Genomic DNA, 26,547 nt, shown 5'->3' on the forward strand with positions numbered 1-26,547 from the left:
GAACCATCTCCCTTCATGGTACAATGCAAGGTCTGTAATGTCTTGTTGATCACATCACCTAAATGGCATATCGCCTATATTGAAGAATCAATAAGATGTAACAAATTGTGAGGATACATTGATATAATTACTCTGTTTTGTAACCAAAGTATGCATTGTATATTTTACTTATTTTCAGAGGGTGTAGTATTTTTGTTATTTTGACCAGTTAAGTCATGTGCGGGGAGCCGAGAAGATCCAAGAAGCCGAGGAAGGGAGCTTGCCTGAACGGTGCAACTCCGAGGGCAGTCTCCTAATCAAACAAAGAGGCCTGCCTGAACGGTGCCGTTCCGAGGACAAGCTCCTAATCAGGAAAAGGGGCCTGTCTGAAGGGTACAATTCTGAGGGCAGGCTCCTAAACAAGGGGATGCCTGCTTGCACGGCACTATTCCGAGGACAGGCCCCAGAAGACAATAAGGCTCGCCTGCAGACATAGGTGGAAAACGAAATTTCCCAGGAAATAATTTCCATTTTGTGTTGCTGAGTGGGGATTGTTCCATGGATGACTTAGTCTTTTCTGTTATGCACTTGCTCTTCAGTTTTCCTCAGCCCTTCCTGGTTATTTACTTATTATTCTTCTTTCCCATTCTTATTTTCCTGTGGTGATTTGTGATTTAACAGAATCACAACAATAATATAATAAGAATTTCATCCTGAAGGACTTTCCCCTATTTAAATCCAACTTAGTTAAAACATAGTGTTTATCTATGAATTAGTTATACAGTAAACTTGAGAGTTAGGATTCTAATGAGGTTCATGGAAGTTAGACATATATTATTCTTGACCAAAAGACACCTAGCTATGAGTTAGAGAAGGTTTAAGTGATATCTTGTTAAGTTGGTGTATATTTTCTTACACTGTCTCCCTGCCATAACGCTTTAAAGATAAGCACCAGTCTACAAACAAGATTTGTGAATGCCAAATTCTTGCGTCTGTGAACTCTTCAAATTGTAAAGACTGGCTGGCCATGGGATGATTTGTACTGTCTCCTCCTTTCCATGATGTGTTGTACCTAATTGCCCTTAAATTGTACTCACTAAGTTCAGTTAAGAAGGAGATCGTTAGGGAGTTCCCGTCGTGGCGCAGTGGTTAACGAATCTGACTAGGAACCATGAGGTTGCTGGTTCGATCCCTGGCCTTGCTCAGCGGGTTAAGATCCGGCATTGCCGTGAGCTGTGGTGTAGGTTGCAGACGCGCCTCGGATCCCGCGTTGCTGTGGTTCTGGGTAGGCCAGCAGCTACAGCTCCGACTGGACCCCTAGCCTAGGAACCTCCATATGCCGTGGAAGTAGCCCAAAGAAATAGCAAAAACAAACAAACAAAAAAAGATAGAGATCTTTAAACATGATGTATTGTAGCTAATTGCCCCAAATTGTACCCACTAAGTTTAGTTAAAACAAAGATCTTAAAACATGATGTATGGTTGCTATACCATGTAAGAGTTGACCAATGTACTTTTAACACTGTGATGTAATCTTTAGCAAAAAGCTGTCTATATAATCAACCACTTATGCCAATAAAATTTGAGCAGTCCAGCGCCCTGAAAGAAGGGACAAAGAGGAGTTCCCGTCGTGGCGCAGTGGTTAACGAATCCGACTAGGAACCATGAGGTTGTGGGTTCGGTCCCTGCCCTTGCTCAGTGGGTTAATGATCCGGCGTTTCCGTGAGCTGTGGTGTAGGTTGGAGATGCGGCTTGGATCCCGCGATGCTGTGGCTCTGGCGTAGGACAGTGGCTACAGCTCCAATTGGACCCCTAGCCTGGGAACCTCCATATGCCATGGGAGTGGCCCAAAGAAATATCAAAAAGACAGAAAAAAAAAAAAAGAAGGGACAAAGAGGCTGTCTCCGTATTGTACATTCACCGACACCTGTCCCTCTCCGATCGGGAAGTGCACACTCCCTGGCCGCCAGAGCTGGCCTCCGGCGGTCATGCTTTTAATTATGCTGTATAAAATATTTAATGGTGTATAAGGCTTTCTTCTGTATAAATTGTAGTTGCACAATATACACAATTTTAATATAATGCGAATATTTAAAGAAAAACTGAAATGTAAGAGATAATACTAAATAGTAAAGGTGAAAGCCACACAAAATGGGATCAAGTATAGAACTTCCCTATTTGTCTCAGCATATTTTCTAATCCACTTCTCCAGAGGGAATCACCAAATCTGTTTCTTCAGATCCATGATATAATAATCTGTGTGAATGTAATTGTGTTTAAGTATATGTTGTTTATTCTGTACGAAAAATAAACATTGAAAAAAAAGAAAAGCTATTAGGAAATTTTGAAGCCAAATGTAGCTGCTGTCAATGAATCAATAAGCAAGCTCCTCACATCCTCAAAAATGAATAAAGAAAATAAGATAAAATCAAGTAAGGAATCCAACAGATAAGGTGGCGCCAGGCAAACCCCTGGATCCCAATCTATATTTGAATAAGATCTCCAGGTGATGTTATGCATGTTAACGTTTGGAAAGCACAGTCTTAGTGAATGAGCAACAACCCAAACCAATTTTGAAGCCAACAGACATATTTACAATGTTTTCAAAGTCATTTTATTCTGATCATGTCTTCTGGCCTTTCTAAAGATACAATGCTTTTACACATGTCTTTGAGCTTGGTGGTGTTTGGGGGTTTTGTGTATAATAAAAATTGAGAAAACAAATGAAGAAACAAAAACAAAAAGAATGAACTTTCCAGCTCGACGTGTACACATAGTCTCCTTCCTAATAGGAACTTCTACTTTCCAGAGAGAAAAAGATTGGCTGGAGCTCCCACTGGGGCTCAGTGGGTTCATGCTCCAGTCATGTCTGTGGAGGCACCAGTTGGCTCTCCAGGCCTGTGCGGTGGGGAAAGGATCAGGCATTTCGTCAGCCGTGGTGTAGGTCACAGGTGCGGCTCGGATTCAACCCCTGGCCAGAAAATTCCACATGCCCCATGTACAGCTGAGACAGAGAAAAAATTGTAGAGACATGTGTAGATATAATGTATACCAAACTAAACAAAGACTGGTGGCAACCCGTGGTGGTGCAGGAGAATCAAATGGGACTAGGCCGAGTGAGGATGCAGGTTCGATCCCCGGGCCTCCCTTCAGTGGGGGTCGGGGATCGGGCATTGCCATGAGCTGTGGTGTGGGTGGCAGAGGTGCCTCGGATCCCGCATGGCTGTGGCTGTGGCTGTGGCTCTGGCGCAGGACAGCAGCTGCAGCTCCGATTCCACCCCTTGCCTGGGACGCTCCCTGTGCCACGGGTGCGGCCCTCAGTACACAAGCATCCAGTCAAATCCCATCCACATCATCCTTCCCTTCAGAGTGACTCCGACCCTCTTTGCTTTTGTTTCAATGCAAGGGGCGAGCCACCCTCGGGGCTGAAGCCAGGTCCAGCCTTGGGTTCCCGCTCGGGCCCCGCTCCAGCTCACCGGGTCCTCGGGATGACCAGGTGGGTTGATTTCTGCCGAGCCACAACAGGCTCTCCTTATCGTTGTTCTATTTCTCTCACTGTTTTGTTTCTTTTCTTACATTCTTTCATTCTTTCTTTTTCTGTTTTGCTTTGGAGGGCCTCACCCGGGGCATATGGTGGTTCCCAGAGAAGGGGTCCAGGTGGAACTGCAGCTGCCTGCCACAGTCCCTGCCCCAGCCACAGCCACGCAGGATCCAAGCCTCCTCTTCAAGCTCCACCACAGCTCACGGCAATGCCAGATCCTTAACCCACTGAGGGAGGCCAGGGATCAAGCATGCAAACTCATGCGTCCTAGTGGGATTTTTTCAACTGTGCCACGATGGGACCTCCTTTTCTCAACTTTCAAGTTTGATGTGAAACGCTCTAAGCAAGTCCGTGCCCACACTGGTATGTGTGTTCCAGTGCATGGTTGACGTGAAGTCCTGCTGCCAGTTTGGCTCATTGGGGAAGTGGTCGAGGCTTCCTCTCCTCCTGTCCACTTGAGGGCAGGTACAAGACGGCTGCAGAAGAAACAGGTTGAGAGAGCAAGCCCCTCCGCCCCAGCGCAACGAGATGGGACCTGGATGGGGCCCCTCAACCCGAGGAATGAGCCCGTTTGCTTTGGTGGGCATGTTTAAACCATGGCAACCTTGTCATTCCTCAGCTCTGGGAATCAGCATGATCTGGATACTGTGCAACCACATCCAAGAATGAATGCGACCCTGCACTTGGTGAAAGGGCAGCTGCTGTGCACAAGTGCACAACCCCCCACCCCCGCCGTCAATCCAGCTGACTTTGGACGGTCCTCCAATGGTTTCCTGGCTCTCGGAGTTCCCGTCGTGGCTCAGCAGGTCTCGCCCCTGACGTGTATCCCTGAGGCAGCGGGTTCAATCCCTGGCCTCATTCCAAGGGGAAAGGATCCGGCGTGGCCGTGAGCTGTGGTGTGGGTCCCAGACGCGGCTTGGATCCCCTGTTGCTCTGGCTGTGCTGGAGGCCGGCAGCTCTGGCCCCGATCCACCCCCTAGCCTGGGAACCTCCATATGCCATGGGGGAAGCCCTCAAAAGACAGAAGACAAAGGACAAAAGACACACACACACAAATCACTTCTCGCTTCTCAATGATTGATTGAGAATAAATAGCGTTATTTATTAATTTGTGCTTTTTATTACTTCCCTATCAATAACTACTTCCTTTTTTTATTGTTATTTTGTTTCAAGGTTCTAACAACTCTAGGCTCAAAACACAAAGTGAACTATAGCATAAATGACATGAGTCAGAAAGAGAAATTGGACACATCTCCAAAGAGAAATCAGGAGAGGGGAAGGAGAGTCCATGTCAGGAGGGGGAGCAAGGGGATGGGGTTTGGGGGAAGCTGATGGGGAGGGCACTGGCAGGGGCGGAGGGGACCTTGGGGAAGGTGGTTTTGGAACTGGGCCGAGGGTTCTTGAAAGAGCCAGGCCAGGACCTGGTACAGGGGGTGCGGGAGCAGTCAGGGCAGGCACTCCCCAAAGGGCTGCTGAATGCTCCTCGGGCCCTTTGTCCCCAGCAGAGGCCGGGACAACGTTGCCATCTAGCACAGGGAAAGGCACATCAGTGTCCGGGAATTCGGCCAGAGCAGCGCCAAGTGCCCCCTGCAGGGCTGGCGAGTGTTCGAGTGGACGGGAGACTTCTGGAGGACCAGCAGGATTCTCATCCTGCCCAGCTAGTGAGTCCTCGGGAGAGCCTCGTCCTCCAGAAGGATTAGCCGGATTTTCATCCTGCCCAGCAAGTGAGTCCACATGAGAGCCTCGTCCTCCTGTAGGAGGAGCAGCATGTTCATCCTGCCCGGCTGGTAAGACATCATGAGAGCCTCGTCTTCTTGGAGGAGGAGCAGGATATTCAATCTGCCCCGCTGGGGAGTCTTCATGAGTGCCTCGCCCTCCTGTAGGAGGAGCAAGATGTTCAACCTGCCTGGCTGTAGAGACATCATGAGAGCCTCGTCCTCCAGGAGGTGGAGCAGGATTTAAATCCTGCCTGGCTGGTGAATCCACCTGAGAGCCTTGTCCTCCAGGAGGAGGAGCAGGTTTTTCATCCTGCACGGCTGTTGGCTCGTCATGAGAGCCTCGTAATCCAGGAGGAGGAGCAGGATTTTCATCCTGCCTGGCGGGTGGGTCCACCTGAGATCCTTGTCCTCCAGGAGGAGGAGCAGGATTTTCATTGGGTCCGGCTGGTGAGTCCTCATGAGAGCCTCGTCCTCCTGTAGGAGGAGCAGAATGTTCATCCTGCCCGGCTGGTGAGACATCCTGAGAGCCTCGTCCTCCAGGAGGATTAACCAGATTTTCATCCTTCCCGGCTGAGGAGTCCTTCTGAGGGCCTTGGCCTCCAGGAGGAGGAGCAGGATTTTCATTCTGCCTGGCTGGTGAGTCCACCTGAGAGCCTTGTCCTCCAGGAGGAGGAGAAGCATTTTCCTCCCGGCCAGCTAGTGAGTCCTCCTGAGAGCCTGGTCCTCCAGGAGGAGGAGGTTTTTCATCCTTCCAGGCTGGTGAGTCCTCCTGAGAGCCTCGTCCAACCGCAGGAGAAGCAGGATTTTCCTCCTGCTGGGCTGGTGTGTCTGCATGAGAGATTCGTCCTCCTGTTGGAGGAGCCGGATATGCATCCTGCCTGGCTGGAGAGTTCTCCCGAGAGCATCGTCCTTCTGTAGGAGGAGCAGGATGTTCATTCTGCCCGGCTGGCGAGACATCATGAGAACCTCGTCCTCCAGGAGGAGGAACAGGATTGTCATCCTTCCCGGCTCGTGAGTCCTCCTGAGAACCTGGTCCTCCTGGAGGAGGAGCAGGTTGTTCATCCGGCTCAGCTAGTAAGTCCTCCTGAGAGCCTCGCCCTCCAGGAGGAGGAGCAGGATTTTCATCCTTCCCGTCCCGTGAGTCCTCCTGAGGGCCTCGTCCTCCAGGAGGAGCACCAGGATTTTCAACCTGCCCGGCTGGGGAGTCCTCCTGAGAGCCTCGTCCTCCTGTAGGAGGAGCAGCATGTTCATCCTGCCCGGCTGGTAAGACATCATGAGAGCCTCGTCTTCTTGGAGGAGGAGCAGGATATTCAATCTGCCCCGCTGGGGAGTCTTCATGAGAGCCTCGCCCTCCTGTAGGAGGAGCAAGATGTTCAACCTGCCCGGCTGTAGAGACATCATGAGAGCCTCGTCCTCCAGGAGGAGGAACTAGATTTTCATCCTTCCCGGCTCGTGAGTCCTCCTGAGAGTCTGGTCTTCCAGGAGGAAGAGCAGGATGTTCATCCTGCCTGGCTTCTGAGTCCTCATGAGAGCCTCGTCCTCCAGGAGGTGGAGCAGGATTTACATCCTGCCTGGCTGGTGAATCCACCTGAGAGCCTTGTCCTCCAGGAGGAGGAGCAGGTTTTTCATCCTGCACGGCTGTTGGCTCGTCATGAGAGCCTCGTAATCCAGGAGGAGGAGCAGGATTTTCATCCTGCCTGGCGGGTGGGTCCACCTGAGATCCTTGTCCTCCAGGAGGAGGAGCAGGATTTTCATTGGGTCCGGCTGGTGAGTCCTCATGAGAGCCTCGTCCTCCTGTAGGAGGAGCAGAATGTTCATCCTGCCCGGCTGGTGAGACATCCTGAGAGCCTCGTCCTCCAGGAGGATTAACCAGATTTTCATTCTGCCTGGCTGGTGAGTCCACCTGAGAGCCTTGGCCTCCAGGAGGAGGAGCAGGATTTTCATTCTGCCTGGCTGGTGAGTCCACATGAGAGCCTTGTCCTCCAGGAGGAGGAGAAGCATTTTCCTCCCGGCCAGCTAGTGAGTCCTCCTGAGAGCCTGGTCCTCCAGGAGGAGGAGGTTTTTCATCCTTCCAGGCTGGTGAGTCCTCCTGAGAGCCTCGTCCAACCGCAGGAGAAGCAGGATTTTCCTCCTGCTGGGCTGGTGTGTCTGCATGAGAGATTCGTCCTCCTGTTGGAGGAGCCGGATATGCATCCTGCCTGGCTGGAGAGTTCTCCTGAGAGCATCGTCCTTCTGTAGGAGGAGCAGGATGTTCATTCTGCCCGGCTGGCGAGACATCATGAGAACCTCGTCCTCCAGGAGGAGGAACAGGATTGTCATCCTTCCCGGCTCGTGAGTCCTCCTGAGAACCTGGTCCTCCTGGAGGAGGAGCAGGTTGTTCATCCGGCTCCGCTAGTAAGTCCTCCTGAGAGCCTCGCCCTCCAGGAGGAGGAGCAGGATTTTCATCCTTCCCGTCCCGTGAGTCCTCCTGAGGGCCTCGTCCTCCAGGAGGAACACCAGGATTTTCAACCTGCCCGGCTGGGGAGTCCTCCTGAGAGCCTCGTCCTCCTGTAGGAGGAGCAGCATGTTCATCCTGCCCGGCTGGTAAGACATCATGAGAGCCTCGTCTTCTTGGAGGAGGAGCAGGATATTCAATCTGCCCCGCTGGGGAGTCTTCATGAGTGCCTCGCCCTCCTGTAGGAGGAGCAAGATGTTCAACCTGCCCGGCTGTAGAGACATCATGAGAGCCTCGTCCTCCAGGAGGAGGAACTAGATTTTCATCCTTCCCGGCTCGTGAGTCCTCCTGAGAGTCTGGTCTTCCAGGAGGAAGAGCAGGATGTTCATCCTGCCTGGCTTCTGAGTCCTCATGAGAGCCTCGTCCTCCAGGAGGTGGAGCAGGATTAACATCCTGCCTGGCTGGTGAATCCACCTGAGAGCCTTGTCCTCCAGGAGGAGGAGCAGGTTTTTCATCCTGCACGGCTGTTGGCTCGTCATGAGAGCCTCGTAATCCAGGAGGAGGAGCAGGATTTTCATCCTGCCTGGCGGGTGGGTCCACCTGAGATCCTTGTCCTCCAGGAGGAGGAGCAGGATTTTCATTGGGTCCGGCTGGTGAGTCCTCATGAGAGCCTCGTCCTCCTGTAGGAGGAGCAGAATGTTCATCCTGCCCGGCTGGTGAGACATCCTGAGAGCCTCGTCCTCCAGGAGGATTAACCAGATTTTCATCCTTCCCGGCTGAGGAGTCCTTCTGAGAGCCTTGGCCTCCAGGAGGAGGAGCAGGATTTTCATTCTGCCTGGCTGGTGAGTCCACCTGAGAGCCTTGGCCTCCAGGAGGAGGAGCAGGATTTTCATTCTGCCTGGCTGGTGAGTCCACCTGAGAGCCTTGTCCTCCAGGAGGAGGAGAAGCATTTTCCTCCCGGCCAGCTAGTGAGTCCTCCTGAGAGCCTGGTCCTCCAGGAGGAGGAGGTTTTTCATCCTTCCAGGCTGGTGAGTCCTCCTGAGAGCCTCGTCCAACCGCAGGAGAAGCAGGATTTTCCTCCTGCTGGGCTGGTGTGTCTGCATGAGAGATTCGTCCTCCTGTTGGAGGAGCCGGATATGCATCCTGCCTGGCTGGAGAGTTCTCCCGAGAGCATCGTCCTTCTGTAGGAGGAGCAGGATGTTCATTCTGCCCGGCTGGCGAGACACCATGAGATCCTCGTCCTCCAGGAGGAGGAACAGGATTGTCATCCTTCCCGGCTCGTGAGTCCTCCTGAGAACCTGGTCCTCCTGGAGGAGGAGCAGGTTGTTCATCCGGCTCCGCTAGTAAGTCCTCCTGAGAGCCTCGCCCTTCAGGAGGAGGAGCAGGATTTTCATCCTTCCCGTCCCGTGAGTCCTCCTGAGGGCCTCGTCCTCCAGGAGGAGCACCAGGATTTTCAACCTGCCCGGCTGGGGAGTCCTCCTGAGAGCCTCGTCCTCGTGTAGGAGGAGCAGCATGTTCATCCTGCCCGGCTGGTAAGACATCATGAGAGCCTCGTCTTCTTGGAGGAGGAGCAGGATATTCAATCTGCCCCGCTGGAGAGTCTTCATGAGTGCCTCGCCCTCCTGTAGGAGGAGCAAGATGTTCAACCTGCCCGGCTGTAGAGACATCATGAGAGCCTCGTCCTCCAGGAGGAGGAACTAGATTTTCATCCTTCCCGGCTCGTGAGTCCTCCTGAGAGTCTGGTCTTCCAGGAGGAAGAGCAGGATGTTCATCCTGCCTGGCTTCTGAGTCCTCATGAGAGCCTCGTCCTCCAGGAGGTGGAGCAGGATTTACATCCTGCCTGGCTGGTGAATCCACCTGAGAGCCTTGTCCTCCAGGAGGAGGAGCAGGTTTTTCATCCTGCACGGCTGTTGGCTCGTCATGAGAGCCTCGTAATCCAGGAGGAGGAGCAGGATTTTCATCCTGCCTGGCGGGTGGGTCCACCTGAGATCCTTGTCCTCCAGGAGGAGGAGCAGGATTTTCATTGGGTCCGGCTGGTGAGTCCTCATGAGAGCCTCGTCCTCCTGTAGGAGGAGCAGAATGTTCATCCTGCCCGGCTGGTGAGACATCCTGAGAGCCTCGTCCTCCAGGAGGATTAACCAGATTTTCATCCTTCCCGGCTGAGGAGTCCTTCTGAGAGCCTTGGCCTCCAGGAGGAGGAGCAGGATTTTCATTCTGCCTGGCTGGTGAGTCCACCTGAGAGCCTTGTCCTCCAGGAGGAGGAGAAGCATTTTCCTCCCGGCCAGCTAGTGAGTCCTCCTGAGAGCCTGGTCCTCCAGGAGGAGGAGGTTTTTCATCCTTCCAGGCTGGTGAGTCCTCCTGAGAGCCTCGTCCAACCGCAGGAGAAGCAGGATTTTCCTCCTGCTGGGCTGGTGTGTCTGCATGAGAGATTCGTCCTCCTGTTGGAGGAGCCGGATATGCATCCTGCCTGGCTGGAGAGTTCTCCCGAGAGCATCGTCCTTCTGTAGGAGGAGCAGGATGTTCATTCTGCCCGGCTGGCGAGACATCATGAGAACCTCGTCCTCCAGGAGGAGGAACAGGATTGTCATCCTTCCCGGCTCGTGAGTCCTCCTGAGAACCTGGTCCTCCTGGAGGAGGAGCAGGTTGTTCATCCGGCTCCGCTAGTAAGTCCTCCTGAGAGCCTCGCCCTCCAGGAGGAGGAGCAGGATTTTCATCCTTCCCGTCCCGTGAGTCCTCCTGAGGGCCTCGTCCTCCAGGAGGAGCACCAGGATTTTCAACCTGCCCGGCTGGGGAGTCCTCCTGAGAGCCTCGTCCTCCTGTAGGAGGAGCAGCATGTTCATCCTGCCCGGCTGGTAAGACATCATGAGAGCCTCGTCTTCTTGGAGGAGGAGCAGGATATTCAATCTGCCCCGCTGGGGAGTCTTCATGAGTGCCTCGCCCTCCTGTAGGAGGAGCAAGATGTTCAACCTGCCCGGCTGTAGAGACATCATGAGAGCCTCGTCCTCCAGGAGGAGGAACTAGATTTTCATCCTTCCCGGCTCGTGAGTCCTCCTGAGAGTCTGGTCTTCCAGGAGGAAGAGCAGGATGTTCATCCTGCCTGGCTTCTGAGTCCTCATGAGAGCCTCGTCCTCCAGGAGGTGGAGCAGGATTAACATCCTGCCTGGCTGGTGAATCCACCTGAGAGCCTTGTCCTCCAGGAGGAGGAGCAGGTTTTTCATCCTGCACGGCTGTTGGCTCGTCATGAGAGCCTCGTAATCCAGGAGGAGGAGCAGGATTTTCATCCTGCCTGGCGGGTGGGTCCACCTGAGATCCTTGTCCTCCAGGAGGAGGAGCAGGATTTTCATTGGGTCCGGCTGGTGAGTCCTCATGAGAGCCTCGTCCTCCTGTAGGAGGAGCAGAATGTTCATCCTGCCCGGCTGGTGAGACATCCTGAGAGCCTCGTCCTCCAGGAGGATTAACCAGATTTTCATCCTTCCCGGCTGAGGAGTCCTTCTGAGAGCCTTGGCCTCCAGGAGGAGGAGCAGGATTTTCATTCTGCCTGGCTGGTGAGTCCACCTGAGAGCCTTGGCCTCCAGGAGGAGGAGCAGGATTTTCATTCTGCCTGGCTGGTGAGTCCACCTGAGAGCCTTGTCCTCCAGGAGGAGGAGAAGCATTTTCCTCCCGGCCAGCTAGTGAGTCCTCCTGAGAGCCTGGTCCTCCAGGAGGAGGAGGTTTTTCATCCTTCCAGGCTGGTGAGTCCTCCTGAGAGCCTCGTCCAACCGCAGGAGAAGCAGGATTTTCCTCCTGCTGGGCTGGTGTGTCTGCATGAGAGATTCGTCCTCCTGTTGGAGGAGCCGGATATGCATCCTGCCTGGCTGGAGAGTTCTCCCGAGAGCATCGTCCTTCTGTAGGAGGAGCAGGATGTTCATTCTGCCCGGCTGGCGAGACACCATGAGAACCTCGTCCTCCAGGAGGAGGAACAGGATTGTCATCCTTCCCGGCTCGTGAGTCCTCCTGAGAACCTGGTCCTCCTGGAGGAGGAGCAGGTTGTTCATCCGGCTCCGCTAGTAAGTCCTCCTGAGAGCCTCGCCCTCCAGGAGGAGGAGCAGGATTTTCATCCTTCCCGTCCCGTGAGTCCTCCTGAGGGCCTCGTCCTCCAGGAGGAGCACCAGGATTTTCAACCTGCCCGGCTGGGGAGTCCTCCTGAGAGCCTCGTCCTCCTGTAGGAGGAGCAGCATGTTCATCCTGCCCGGCTGGTAAGACATCATGAGAGCCTCGTCTTCTTGGAGGAGGAGCAGGATATTCAATCTGCCCCGCTGGGGAGTCTTCATGAGTGCCTCGCCCTCCTGTAGGAGGAGCAAGATGTTCAACCTGCCCGGCTGTAGAGACATCATGAGAGCCTCGTCCTCCAGGAGGAGGAACTAGATTTTCATCCTTCCCGGCTCGTGAGTCCTCCTGAGAGTCTGGTCTTCCAGGAGGAAGAGCAGGATGTTCATCCTGCCTGGCTTCTGAGTCCTCATGAGAGCCTCGTCCTCCAGGAGGTGGAGCAGGATTAACATCCTGCCTGGCTGGTGAATCCACCTGAGAGCCTTGTCCTCCAGGAGGAGGAGCAGGTTTTTCATCCTGCACGGCTGTTGGCTCGTCATGAGAGCCTCGTAATCCAGGAGGAGGAGCAGGATTTTCATCCTGCCTGGCGGGTGGGTCCACCTGAGATCCTTGTCCTCCAGGAGGAGGAGCAGGATTTTCATTGGGTCCGGCTGGTGAGTCCTCATGAGAGCCTCGTCCTCCTGTAGGAGGAGCAGAATGTTCATCCTGCCCGGCTGGTGAGACATCCTGAGAGCCTCGTCCTCCAGGAGGATTAACCAGATTTTCATCCTTCCCGGCTGAGGAGTCCTTCTGAGAGCCTTGGCCTCCAGGAGGAGGAGCAGGATTTTCATTCTGCCTGGCTGGTGAGTCCACCTGAGAGCCTTGGCCTCCAGGAGGAGGAGCAGGATTTTCATTCTGCCTGGCTGGTGAGTCCACCTGAGAGCCTTGTCCTCCAGGAGGAGGAGAAGCATTTTCCTCCCGGCCAGCTAGTGAGTCCTCCTGAGAGCCTGGTCCTCCAGGAGGAGGAGGTTTTTCATCCTTCCAGGCTGGTGAGTCCTCCTGAGAGCCTCGTCCAACCGCAGGAGAAGCAGGATTTTCCTCCTGCTGGGCTGGTGTGTCTGCATGAGAGATTCGTCCTCCTGTTGGAGGAGCCGGATATGCATCCTGCCTGGCTGGAGAGTTCTCCCGAGAGCATCGTCCTTCTGTAGGAGGAGCAGGATGTTCATTCTGCCCGGCTGGCGAGACACCATGAGAACCTCGTCCTCCAGGAGGAGGAACAGGATTGTCATCCTTCCCGGCTCGTGAGTCCTCCTGAGAACCTGGTCCTCCTGGAGGAGGAGCAGGTTGTTCATCCGGCTCCGCTAGTAAGTCCTCCTGAGAGCCTCGCCCTCCAGGAGGAGGAGCAGGATTTTCATCCTTCCCGTCCCGTGAGTCCTCCTGAGGGCCTCGTCCTCCAGGAGGAGCACCAGGATTTTCAACCTGCCCGGCTGGGGAGTCCTCCTGAGAGCCTCGTCCTCCTGTAGGAGGAGCAGCATGTTCATCCTGCCCGGCTGGTAAGACATCATGAGAGCCTCGTCTTCTTGGAGGAGGAGCAGGATATTCAATCTGCCCCGCTGGGGAGTCTTCATGAGTGCCTCGCCCTCCTGTAGGAGGAGCAAGATGTTCAACCTGCCCGGCTGTAGAGACATCATGAGAGCCTCGTCCTCCAGGAGGAGGAACTAGATTTTCATCCTTCCCGGCTCGTGAGTCCTCCTGAGAGTCTGGTCTTCCAGGAGGAAGAGCAGGATGTTCATCCTGCCTGGCTTCTGAGTCCTCATGAGAGCCTCGTCCTCCAGGAGGTGGAGCAGGATTAACATCCTGCCTGGCTGGTGAATCCACCTGAGAGCCTTGTCCTCCAGGAGGAGGAGCAGGTTTTTCATCCTGCACGGCTGTTGGCTCGTCATGAGAGCCTCGTAATCCAGGAGGAGGAGCAGGATTTTCATCCTGCCTGGCGGGTGGGTCCACCTGAGATCCTTGTCCTCCAGGAGGAGGAGCAGGATTTTCATTGGGTCCGGCTGGTGAGTCCTCATGAGAGCCTCGTCCTCCTGTAGGAGGAGCAGAATGTTCATCCTGCCCGGCTGGTGAGACATCCTGAGAGCCTCGTCCTCCAGGAGGATTAACCAGATTTTCATCCTTCCCGGCTGAGGAGTCCTTCTGAGAGCCTTGGCCTCCAGGAGGAGGAGCAGGATTTTCATTCTGCCTGGCTGGTGAGTCCACCTGAGAGCCTTGTCCTCCAGGAGGAGGAGAAGCATTTTCCTCCCGGCCAGCTAGTGAGTCCTCCTGAGAGCCTGGTCCTCCAGGAGGAGGAGGTTTTTCATCCTTCCAGGCTGGTGAGTCCTCCTGAGAGCCTCGTCCAACCGCAGGAGAAGCAGGATTTTCCTCCTGCTGGGCTGGTGTGTCTGCATGAGAGATTCGTCCTCCTGTTGGAGGAGCCGGATATGCATCCTGCCTGGCTGGAGAGTTCTCCCGAGAGCATCGTCCTTCTGTAGGAGGAGCAGGATGTTCATTCTGCCCGGCTGGCGAGACACCATGAGAACCTCGTCCTCCAGGAGGAGGAACAGGATTGTCATCCTTCCCGGCTCGTGAGTCCTCCTGAGAACCTGGTCCTCCTGGAGGAGGAGCAGGTTGTTCATCCGGCTCCGCTAGTAAGTCCTCCTGAGAGCCTCGCCCTCCAGGAGGAGGAGCAGGATTTTCATCCTTCCCGTCCCGTGAGTCCTCCTGAGGGCCTCGTCCTCCAGGAGGAGCACCAGGATTTTCAACCTGCCCGGCTGGGGAGTCCTCCTGAGAGCCTCGTCCTCCTGTAGGAGGAGCAGCATGTTCATCCTGCCCGGCTGGTAAGACATCATGAGAGCCTCGTCTTCTTGGAGGAGGAGCAGGATATTCAATCTGCCCCGCTGGGGAGTCTTCATGAGTGCCTCGCCCTCCTGTAGGAGGAGCAAGATGTTCAACCTGCCCGGCTGTAGAGACATCATGAGAGCCTCGTCCTCCAGGAGGAGGAACTAGATTTTCATCCTTCCCGGCTCGTGAGTCCTCCTGAGAGTCTGGTCTTCCAGGAGGAAGAGCAGGATGTTCATCCTGCCTGGCTTCTGAGTCCTCATGAGAGCCTCGTCCTCCAGGAGGTGGAGCAGGATTAACATCCTGCCTGGCTGGTGAATCCACCTGAGAGCCTTGTCCTCCAGGAGGAGGAGCAGGTTTTTCATCCTGCACGGCTGTTGGCTCGTCATGAGAGCCTCGTAATCCAGGAGGAGGAGCAGGATTTTCATCCTGCCTGGCGTGTGGGTCCACCTGAGATCCTTGTCCTCCAGGAGGAGGAGCAGGATTTTCATTGGGTCCGGCTGGTGAGTCCTCATGAGAGCCTCGTCCTCCTGTAGGAGGAGCAGAATGTTCATCCTGCCCGGCTGGTGAGACATCCTGAGAGCCTCGTCCTCCAGGAGGATTAACCAGATTTTCATCCTTCCCGGCTGAGGAGTCCTTCTGAGAGCCTTGGCCTCCAGGAGGAGGAGCAGGATTTTCATTCTGCCTGGCTGGTGAGTCCACCTGAGAGCCTTGTCCTCCAGGAGGAGGAGAAGCATTTTCCTCCCGGCCAGCTAGTGAGTCCTCCTGAGAGCCTGGTCCTCCAGGAGGAGGAGGTTTTTCATCCTTCCAGGCTGGTGAGTCCTCCTGAGAGCCTCGTCCAACCGCAGGAGAAGCAGGATTTTCCTCCTGCTGGGCTGGTGTGTCTGCATGAGAGATTCGTCCTCCTGTTGGAGGAGCCGGATATGCATCCTGCCTGGCTGGAGAGTTCTCCCGAGAGCATCGTCCTTCTGTAGGAGGAGCAGGATGTTCATTCTGCCCGGCTGGCGAGACACCATGAGAACCTCGTCCTCCAGGAGGAGGAACAGGATTGTCATCCTTCCCGGCTCGTGAGTCCTCCTGAGAACCTGGTCCTCCTGGAGGAGGAGCAGGTTGTTCATCCGGCTCCGCTAGTAAGTCCTCCTGAGAGCCTCGCCCTCCAGGAGGAGGAGCAGGATTTTCATCCTTCCCGTCCCGTGAGTCCTCCTGAGGGCCTCGTCCTCCAGGAGGAGCACCAGGATTTTCAACCTGCCCGGCTGGGGAGTCCTCCTGAGAGCCTCGTCCTCCTGTAGGAGGAGCAGCATGTTCATCCTGCCCGGCTGGTAAGACATCATGAGAGCCTCGTCTTCTTGGAGGAGGAGCAGGATATTCAATCTGCCCCGCTGGGGAGTCTTCATGAGTGCCTCGCCCTCCTGTAGGAGGAGCAAGATGTTCAACCTGCCCGGCTGTAGAGACATCATGAGAGCCTCGTCCTCCAGGAGGAGGAACTAGATTTTCATCCTTCCCGGCTCGTGAGTCCTCCTGAGAGTCTGGTCTTCCAGGAGGAAGAGCAGGATGTTCATCCTGCCTGGCTTCTGAGTCCTCATGAGAGCCTCGTCCTCCAGGAGGTGGAGCAGGATTAACATCCTGCCTGGCTGGTGAATCCACCTGAGAGCCTTGTCCTCCAGGAGGAGGAGCAGGTTTTTCATCCTGCACGGCTGTTGGCTCGTCATGAGAGCCTCGTAATCCAGGAGGAGGAGCAGGATTTTCATCCTGCCTGGCGGGTGGGTCCACCTGAGATCCTTGTCCTCCAGGAGGAGGAGCAGGATTTTCATTGGGTCCGGCTGGTGAGTCCTCATGAGAGCCTCGTCCTCCTGTAGGAGGAGCAGAATGTTCATCCTGCCCGGCTGGTGAGACATCCTGAGAGCCTCGTCCTCCAGGAGGATTAACCAGATTTTCATCCTTCCCGGCTGAGGAGTCCTTCTGAGAGCCTTGGCCTCCAGGAGGAGGAGCAGGATTTTCATTCTGCCTGGCTGGTGAGTCCACCTGAGAGCCTTGGCCTCCAGGAGGAGGAGCAGGATTTTCATTCTGCCTGGCTGGTGAGTCCACCTGAGAGCCTTGTCCTCCAGGAGGAGGAGAAGCATTTTCCTCCCGGCCAGCTAGTGAGTCCTCCTGAGAGCCTGGTCCTCCAGGAGGAGGAGGTTTTTCATCCTTCCAGGCTGGTGAGTCCTCCTGAGAGCCTCGTCCAACCGCAGGAGAAGCAGGATTTTCCTCCTGCTGGGCTGGTGTGTCTGCATGAGAGATTCGTCCTCCTGTTGGAGGAGCCGGATATGCATCCTGCCTGGCTGGAGAGTTCTCCCGAGAGCATCGTCCTTCTGTAGGAGGAGCAGGATGTTCATTCTGCCCGGCTGGCGAGACACCATGAGAACCTCGTCCTCCAGGAGGAGGAACAGGATTGTCATCCTTCCCGGCTCGTGAGTCCTCCTGAGAACCTGGTCCTCCTGGAGGAGGAGCAGGTTGTTCATCCGGCTCCGCTAGTAAGTCCTCCTGAGAGCTTCGCCCTCCAGGAGGAGGAGCAGGATTTTCATCCTTCCCATCCCGTGAGTCCTCCTGAGGGCCTCGTCCTCCAGGAGGAGCACCAGGATTTTCAACCTGCCCGGCTGGGGAGTCCTCCTGAGAGCCTCGTCCTCGTGTAGGAGGAGCAGCATGTTCATCCTGCCCGGCTGGTAAGACATCATGAGAGCCTCGTCTTCTTGGAGGAGGAGCAGGATATTCAATCTGCCCCGCTGGAGAGTCTTCATGAGTGCCTCGCCCTCCTGTAGGAGGAGCAAGATGTTCAACCTGCCCGGCTGTAGAGACATCATGAGAGCCTCGTCCTCCAGGAGGAGGAACTAGATTTTCATCCTTCCCGGCTCGTGAGTCCTCCTGAGAGTCTGGTCTTCCAGGAGGAAGAGCAGGATGTTCATCCTGCCTGGCTTCTGAGTCCTCATGAGAGCCTCGTCCTCCAGGAGGTGGAGCAGGATTTACATCCTGCCTGGCTGGTGAATCCACCTGAGAGCCTTGTCCTCCAGGAGGAGGAGCAGGTTTTTCATCCTGCACGGCTGTTGGCTCGTCATGAGAGCCTCATAATCCAGGAGGAGGAGCAGGATTTTCATCCTGCCTGGCGGGTGGGTCCACCTGAGATCCTTGTCCTCCAGGAGGAGGAGCAGGATTTTCATTGGGTCCGGCTGGTGAGTCCTCATGAGAGCCTCGTCCTCCTGTAGGAGGAGCAGAATGTTCATCCTGCCCGGCTGGTGAGACATCCTGAGAGCCTCGTCCTCCAGGAGGATTAACCAGATTTTCATCCTTCCCGGCTGAGGAGTCCTTCTGAGAGCCTTGGCCTCCAGGAGGAGGAGCAGGATTTTCATTCTGCCTGGCTGGTGAGTCCACCTGAGAGCCTTGGCCTCCAGGAGGAGGAGAAGCATTTTCCTCCCGGCCAGCTAGTGAGTCCTCCTGAGAGCCTGGTCCTCCAGGAGGAGGAGGTTTTTCATCCTTCCAGGCTGGTGAGTCCTCCTGAGAGCCTCGTCCAACCGCAGGAGAAGCAGGATTTTCCTCCTGCTGGGCTGGTGTGTCTGCATGAGAGATTCGTCCTCCTGTTGGAGGAGCCGGATATGCATCCTGCCTGGCTGGAGAGTTCTCCCGAGAGCATCGTCCTTCTGTAGGAGGAGCAGGATGTTCATTCTGCCCGGCTGGCGAGACATCATGAGAACCTCGTCCTCCAGGAGGAGGAACAGGATTGTCATCCTTCCCGGCTCGTGAGTCCTCCTGAGAACCTGGTCCTCCTGGAGGAGGAGCAGGTTGTTCATCCGGCTCAGCTAGTAAGTCCTCCTGAGAGCCTCGCCCTCCAGGAGGAGGAGCAGGATTTTCATCCTTCCCGTCCCGTGAGTCCTCCTGAGGGCCTCGTCCTCCTGTAGGAGGAGCAGCATGTTCATCCTGCCCGGCTGGTAAGACATCATGAGAGCCTCGTCTTCTTGGAGGAGGAGCAGGATATTCAATCTGCCCCGCTGGGGAGTCTTCATGAGTGCCTCGCCCTCCTGTAGGAGGAGCAAGATGTTCAACCTGCCCGGCTGTAGAGACATCATGAGAGCCTCGTCCTCCAGGAGGAGGAACTAGATTTTCATCCTTCCCGGCTCGTGAGTCCTCCTGAGAGTCTGGTCTTCCAGGAGGAAGAGCAGGATGTTCATCCTGCCTGGCTTCTGAGTCCTCATGAGAGCCTCGTCCTCCAGGAGGTGGAGCAGGATTTACATCCTGCCTGGCTGGTGAATCCACCTGAGAGCCTTGTCCTCCAGGAGGAGGAGCAGGTTTTTCATCCTGCACGGCTGTTGGCTCGTCATGAGAGCCTCGTAATCCAGGAGGAGGAGCAGGATTTTCATCCTGCCTGGCGGGTGGGTCCACCTGAGATCCTTGTCCTCCAGGAGGAGGAGCAGGATTTTCATTGGGTCCGGCTGGTGAGTCCTCATGAGAGCCTTGTCCTCCTGTAGGAGGAGCAGAATGTTCATCCTGCCCGGCTGGTGAGACATCCTGAGAGCCTCGTCCTCCAGGAGGATTAACCAGATTTTCATTCTGCCTGGCTGGTGAGTCCACCTGAGAGCCTTGGCCTCCAGGAGGAGGAGCAGGATTTTCATTCTGCCTGGCTGGTGAGTCCACCTGAGAGCCTTGTCCTCCAGGAGGAGGAGAAGCATTTTCCTCCCGGCCAGCTAGTGAGTCCTCCTGAGAGCCTGGTCCTCCAGGAGGAGGAGGTTTTTCATCCTTCCAGGCTGGTGAGTCCTCCTGAGAGCCTCGTCCAACCGCAGGAGAAGCAGGATTTTCCTCCTGCTGGGCTGGTGTGTCTGCATGAGAGATTCGTCCTCCTGTTGGAGGAGCCGGATATGCATCCTGCCTGGCTGGAGAGTTCTCCCGAGAGCATCGTCCTTCTGTAGGAGGAGCAGGATGTTCATTCTGCCCGGCTGGCGAGACATCATGAGAACCTCGTCCTCCAGGAGGAGGAACAGGATTGTCATCCTTCCCGGCTCGTGAGTCCTCCTGAGAACCTGGTCCTCCTGGAGGAGGAGCAGGTTTTTCATCCGGCTCAGCTAGTAAGTCCTCCTGAGAGCCTCGCCCTCCAGGAGGAGGAGCAGGATTTTCATCCTTCCCATCCCGTGAGTCCTCCTGAGGGCCTCGTCCTCCAGGAGGAGCACCAGGATTTTCAACCTGCCCGGCTGGGGAGTCCTCCTGAGAGCCTCGTTCTCCTGTAGGAGGAGCAGCATGTTCATCCTGCCCGGCTGTAGAGACATCATGAGAGCCTCGTCCTCCAGGAGGAGGAACTAGATTTTCATCCTTCCCGGCTCGTGAGTCCTCCTGAGAGTCTGGTCTTCCAGGAGGAAGAGCAGGATGTTCATCCTGCCTGGCTTCTGAGTCCTCATGAGAGCCTCGTCCTCCAGGAGGTGGAGCAGGATTAACATCCTGCCTGGCTGGTGAATCCACCTGAGAGCCTTGTCCTCCAGGAGGAGGAGCAGGTTTTTCATCCTGCACGGCTGTTGGCTCGTCATGAGAGCCTCGTAATCCAGGAGGAGGAGCAGAATGTTCATCCTGCCCGGCTGGTGAGACATCCTGAGAGCCTCGTCCTCCAGGAGGATTAACCAGATTTTCATCCTTCCTGGCTGAGGAGTCCTTCTGAGAGCCTTGGCCTCCAGGAGGAGGTGCAGGATTTTCATCCTGCCCGGCTCGTGATTCCTCCTGAGGGCATCGTTCTCCTGTAGGAAGAGCAGGATGTTCATCCTGCCTGGGAGGTGAGACCTCATGAGGCTCTGGTCTTCCTTCAAGAGGAGCAGCAGGTTGATCCTGCCCATGAGTTGAGTCTTCATGGAGACCTGGTCCTCCTGTAGGAAGACCAGGATTTTCATCCTGCCCAGGAGGTGAGACCTCCTGAGGCTCTGGTCTTCCTTCAAGAGGAGCAGCAGGTTGATCCTGCCCATGAGTTGAGTCTTCATGGGTGCCTGGTCCTCCTGCAGGAGGCGCCTTGGTTCCACCCTGCCCGGGTGGTGGCTCCTCAAGAGGAGCTGGGCCTCTTGGGAGAGGAGTAGAGGGTTCATCCTCCCCAGGAGTTGAGTCCCCATGAGGACATGAGTGTCCCTCTGAAAGAGCTACGGGTCCTCCCTGGCCGGGTGCTGAGTCCTCCTTTGGTTCTGGACCTCCTATTGGGGTTGCTCCAGGGTCTTTCCGCTCGGCTGGCGTCTTGGCCTCGGATTCCAGGTCTCCTGCTGGAGGTGTGAGAGAGGAAGAGCTTTGGTGCCTGCCCGCCTTGCCATGTGCTCTTCCAAGGAGAGCAGTCTTCCCAGAGCCTTCCTGAGAGGTCCCAGCCAGCACCTGCTGGCTGTGCTCTTCTGCAGGCGGGGCGTGTGCCTTCGTCTTGGCTCCTGGCCCAACACATCGTCTGGGGACTCCCCACTGTGCGGCCCACACCTCAGCTCCCCCCACGTGCCCAGAGCCCCGGCCCCCTCTTCTCACCTTCAGGCTGGGCCTCAGGGGGTGCCAGGCCTTCCAGGGTTGTCAGGCTCATGTGGACGGTGTCTTCATGGCCACAGCTGGCGCTCCTGTGCTCCCCACCAGCCCGGCAGAGGACCCCGGGGAGCAGTCTGTGTGGAGGTTCCTCGGGTGGCCTTCTGCCTTCCTCACCCCATTCCTGGGGGGTCTTGGGTGGGGGACTCTGCAATGACAGTGAGCGTCAGAGGGCCCGGCCCCGAGGCGTCAGAGCCCTGTGGGGCTGTGAGCTTCTCGCTGCTTCTTCTGCCCCCTTGACCTTCTGCTCCCAGATCAGGGGAGGCCTTGCCTGCTCAAACACCACACCCCTGCCACTCACCAGTGGCTCCCTCCTGACCTGGGAGGAACGAGAGCCCCCTGGAGGGCTGGGGGTACCGCTTGCATGCAGGGCTCGGCCCTGACTCCACACCTACCCCCCTCAGCCCCCTGCTTCTCCCCAGCCAGCTGGGTCCCGGGGTGTGGACAGGCCCTGCCCAGCAGGCCTCCAAGCCCGCGTCAGCCGGCTCTTGCTTGAGGCGGGCCCACCCCTCACCACCCGCCTCTGCACAAAGTCATCCAGGGAGGGGGCTTGGGGCTCCCGTGTGGGCTCCGAGAGGTCCCTGCCCTTGGCTGGAGCTCCCTCTCCCGGTGTTACCTCTGGGTCCCTGCGGGCAACGGCCCATAGGCGTCCGCCTCGCGTTCTCATCCAGGTTCTGCAGGCTTGGCAGAGGCCATCTCTGCCGTGACGATGCCTGCGGCCTCGGCCTCGGCCTCGGGAGAGCGGGATACAGCAGAGCCAGTCCATCCCTCCTCCGTCCTCTCCTGGACTGGACCAGTAGGTGCCCGGCTCCCCAGCTTCCAAGTTCCGTTGGCCTCTGTCGCCAGGGAAGTGAGGTCACTTCCTGGGGTCCCCCTCAACTGGCCTTCCTCCTTCCCCATGTCTCCCCCAGGGTCCCTCTGGGCTGCTCCAGCTCCCCTCCCCCACCAACCCCATGGTCTCGTGCTGTGAACAGCGGTCTTGGGCATTTGACAGGGATGGCGGTGACTCTGCGGATTGCCTTGGGGAGCATGGTCCTTGAGATACTCTAGGCTCTTGCAATCCAAGAGCAAGGTGTGTCTTGCCATCGGTTTGTGTCCTCTTGGATTGCTTGCATCAGCCTCTTGGGGGCTTCCCAGGATGGGTCTTGCGTCTCTCTAGGGAGGTCTCTTCCTCAGTCGTCTATTCTTTGGGAGGTGACGGCAAATGGGATCGTTTTCCCGATGTCTCTCTGGGAGCTCTCGTTCTCAGGGTATAGAAAGGCAGTTGATTTCTGTGCCTTCATGGTGCCTCCTGCGACTTGGCCCCATTCACTGAGGCGCTTTCACCGTTTTCTGGGAGCGTCTTGAGGGGTCTGCGGGGATAGGATCATGTCGTGTGCGGATAGTGATCCCTTGACTTCTTCCTTTCCCATGTGGATTCCTTTTGTGTCTTGTGCTTCTCTGAGGGCCCTGGCTAGCTAGGACTTCCAAAACTATGTCGACTAGGAATAGGACCTCTAGCACAGGACTCTGCACATGCCGAGGGGGAAGCCCTGAAAAGACAAACAACACCAGACACACACACACACCCAAATTGCATTGTTCTCCATGACGGATTTCCTAAGCATTAGCTCTCTTTAATTCGGTTTGCATTTGAAGGCTACCCCTGTGGCACAGGGGAAGTTCCCAGGCCTAGATGGCATCGGAGGTGCAGCTGCTGGCCTCCCCACCTCCACCCCCGCCATAGCAATGCAGGATCCGTGCCTCCTCTCGACCTACACCACAGCTCACGGCAATGCCGGAACCTTCACCCTCGGAGTGAGGCCAGCCATCACACCTGTGTCCTCATGGCTACTAGGCAGGGTCCTTACCACTGAGCCCCAACGGGCACCCCTCATAGCAATGAACTTTCCACCTCGACATATGCACATATTTTCCTTCCTAATAGGAAGAGCTTCTTTCCAAAACATTGGCTGGAATTCCCACTGGGGCTCAGTGGGGTCATGATCCAGTCGTGTCTGTGGAGGCACCCACTGGATCTCTATCCCTGTGCAGTGGGGACAGGATATGGCATTTCAGCAATGGTGGTGTAGGTCACAGGTTCAGCTCAGATTCCATCCCTGGCCGGGAACGTCCATATGACCCAGATGAAGCTGAGAACTCTCTCTCTCTCTCTCTCTCTCTCTGTATATATATATATATATATATATATATATATATATATATCCGTGTACATACGTATATATACATATATGTATGTATGTACATGTATGATACTTTAAATATAGACTGGTGTCATGCCCCTGTTGGTGGGGCAGAATCAAATGGGACTAGGATGCGTGAGGATGCACGCTTGAGCCCTGGCCTCACTTCCGTGGGGGTCAGGGTTTGGGCATTGCCATGAGCTGTGGTGTCGGTCAAAGTTGTGCCTCGGATCCCACATGTCTGGGGCTGTGGCTGTGGTTGTGGCTCTGGCTGGGGATATGGCTGTGGCTGTGGCTCTGGCTGGCAGCTGTAGCTCCAATTCCACCCCTTCCTGGGAACTTCCACATGCGGTGGGTGTGGACCCTCCAGTGCAAAAAACAAACAAACAAACAAACAACAAAAAAAAAACCTCACCCACCCAAACTCAGGAGATTAGAGAAAAACTATTGGCCATGAGGAAGACTTGGCAAACTCGGGCGGCTCAGTTCTCGACTGAGGTTTTGGCTTAGGACAGACCTCCACTCCAAACTCCCAGGGCCTTCCACCGTGTAGGACCTCCCACCTGGGCTGCCCCGGCTCGGACACTCCCCAGTGCGCAGTGAGCAGACACCCTCGTGGGCCCCCATGGGCGCCCAGCAGCCTGAGGGCTCCGTGGACACCAGGGGCAGGCCTCGACGGGCCTCCCTCACCCTGCAAGGGGGAAAAGCCTGCCAAAGCTTTGGCGACCATTCCTTTAATCCCGGGCCGAGGGTGAAGGTCCCGACTCTCTCGGCTGCCCCTGAGAAGCAACTGTCTGTCCTGCGAAGGGCCCAGGTGGGACGGGACGTCCTGGGAGTCTGGCTTCGTCTGCCTCCGCTCGTTGCTCGCAGCTTCAAGCTGCCGGGGACGTCGCTCTAGTCCGCAAAGATCTCATTACCAAAAGGGACCCAAACAGCCTGTGCTATTGGCCTCACTGGTTTGTGGAGGGGATCAAACGATGCTGTGGGTGTCATAGGACTCCGACCAAGTCATCATCCACTGGGAGTTCCCGTTGTGGCTCAGTGGTAACAACCCCGACTGGGATCCAAGAGGATGCAGCTTCGCTCCGTGGTTCAGGATCCGGCCCTGCCGTGAGCTGTTGTGTAGGTTGCAGACGTGGCTCAGTTCCCCTGTTGCAGTGGCTGTGGTGGAGCCCGGCAGCTCTGTCTCTGATGGAGCCCCTGGCCTGGCCACATCCACGTGCTCAGGGTTCGGCCCTCAAAAGACAAAAGACACACCAAAACATCGTTTCTTTCTGCTCAATGATTGAATTCCTTGTGATTTACTTGATTTATTGTGGCTTTTTTTTCTTTCCTGACCATAACTACTTTTTTGTTTGATTTTTTCTTCATCGGTCAACTTTTAGGCTTCAAACGTAAAGTCAAATATACTATAAACGATATGGAAGAGGAGCAGAAATTGAGCAGACATCCAAAGACAAATGAGGAAAGGGGAAGGAGAGGACATTTCGGGGGGGGGAGCAGGGGGCTGGGGTTTTTGGTGAGCTGATGGGGAGGGCCCTTCGAGCAGCGAAGGGACCTTGGGAAGTTGCTTTTCTAAAGTGGCCTGGGGTTCCTGCCACAGGCAGGCCAGGACCCAGGAGAGGGGGTGCTGGGACCGTCAGGGCAGGCTCTGCCTGCTGGGCTGCTGCATTCTCCTCGGGCCCTTGTTCTCCTGCAGAGGCCTGGGAAAGGTTTCCAACCAGCAGAGGGAACCTCTCCTCAGGGTCTGGGGAAGCTTCCAGAGCGGTGGCAGATTCTCCTTGCAGGGCTCGTGAGTTCTCATGAGGCCCTGGGCCTCCTGCAGGAGGAGCACCAGGTTCACCCTGCCCGGGGGGTGACTCCTAATGAGGGGCTGAGCCTCCTGCAGGAACAGCTGAAGGGTTATCCTGCCCAGGGGGTAACATCTGAGCCCCGCCTGGGCCGTACACCACAGTTCATGGCAACACCGGATCCTTAACCCATGGAGGGAGGCCAGGGATGAATCCCAACTCCTTCTGGATACCAGTCAGCTTTGTTAACCGATGAGCTATGACAGGAACTCCAAAGGTGGCCCAGTTCCAGTGAAAAGGATGAATGGACAAATCACAAGAACTGAAATGGAAACTGCTATTACAAAGCGCCCAACAAACAAAAGTCCAGGACCAGATGGCTTCACAGCCAAATGCTATCAAACATGTAGAGAGGAGCTAACACCTATCCTTCTGAAACTATTTCCAAAAATTGCAGAGGAAGGGATACTCTCAAACTCCTTCTATAAGCCCACCATCACCCTGATACCAAAACCCGACAGAGACACCACAAAATAGAAAACTACAGGCCAATTTCACTGAGGAACATCGATGCAACACTCCTCAACAAAATACTAGCAAACCGCATCCATCAATACGTTCCAAGGATTGTACATCACGATCAAGTGGGATTCAGCCCCAGGACGCACGTGTTCTTCAATATCCGCAAATCCATCGGTGTGATACACCACATTAACAAACCGAAGAAGACAAACCACATGATCCTCTCAAGAGATGCGGGAAAAGCCTTTGACAAGATCCAACACCCAAGTTTCTGATAACAACCCTTCAGAAAGTGGGCATAGCAGGAACCTACCTCAACATCATAAAGGCCGTAGATGACAAACCCACAGCGAACATGATGCTCAATGGCGAAAAGCTGAAAGAATACCCCCTGAGATCAGGAATAAGACAAGGATGTCCGCACTCACCACTACTCCTCAACATAGTTTGGGAAGTCCTAGCCATGGCAATCAGAGAAGGAAAAGAAATACGAGGAATCCAAATGGGAAAGGAAGAAGTAAAACTATCCCTATTTGCAGACGACATGATACCATACCTAGAGACTCCTAAAGACTCTCCCAGAACACTGTGAGAGCTCATCTGTGAATTTGGCAAAGTCACAGGATACAAAATTAATGCACAGAAATCGATGCCATTTCTATACACGAACAAGGAAAGAGCAGAAAGAGAAATCAGGGGAGCATTCACGTTTACCATTGCATCCAGAAGGATAGAATACCTAGGAGGAAACTTACCTCAAGAGACAAAAGACCTGTACTCTGAAAACTTTAAGACACTGATGAAAGAAATCAAAGATGATACAAATACATGGAAAGCTATACCATGCTTGTGGATTGGAAGACTTCATATTATCAACCTGATTATACTT

General features: G+C 55.3%; 1 protein-coding gene across 1 annotated transcript; it reads right to left on the bottom strand.

The window, feature by feature from the left end:
* Positions 1-4,628: 4,628 nt before the first annotated feature.
* LOC146396426 (uncharacterized) lies at positions 4,629-20,859 on the bottom strand. Its single transcript, XM_084997470.1, has 9 exons — positions 20,476-20,859; positions 19,211-19,404; positions 15,113-15,376; positions 13,616-13,854; positions 12,233-12,484; positions 11,602-11,728; positions 6,205-7,078; positions 5,836-6,015; positions 4,629-5,205 (listed from the first exon to the last, which is right to left on the bottom strand). The coding sequence occupies exons 4-6, from the start codon at positions 13,843-13,845 to the stop codon at positions 11,716-11,718; spliced, it is 495 nt and encodes a 164-aa protein (XP_084853596.1). The 5' UTR covers positions 13,846-13,854; positions 15,113-15,376; positions 19,211-19,404; positions 20,476-20,859; the 3' UTR covers positions 4,629-5,205; positions 5,836-6,015; positions 6,205-7,078; positions 11,602-11,715.
* Between the last annotated feature and the right edge of the window lie 5,688 nt (positions 20,860-26,547).

The sequence above is a fragment of the Sus scrofa genome, chromosome 14 (genome assembly GCF_054392235.1).
Source record: "Sus scrofa isolate SSC_HxYL_T2T_F1_AM1 chromosome 14, Sscrofa_HxYL_maternal_Yorkshire_Landrace_v2.0, whole genome shotgun sequence".
NCBI lineage: Eukaryota > Metazoa > Chordata > Mammalia > Artiodactyla > Suidae > Sus > Sus scrofa.

Bases quoted from the DNA above. Each gene is read 5' to 3' on its own strand.
- LOC146396426 (XM_084997470.1), bottom strand. From the start codon at position 13,845: ATGAACATTCTGCTCCTCCTACAGGAGGACGAGGCTCTCATGAGGACT. The intron at 12,485-13,615 runs GTGGATTCACCA...CGAGGCTCTCAG, and splicing joins CTGGAGGACAAGGCTCTCAG to GATGTCTCACCAGCCGGGCA.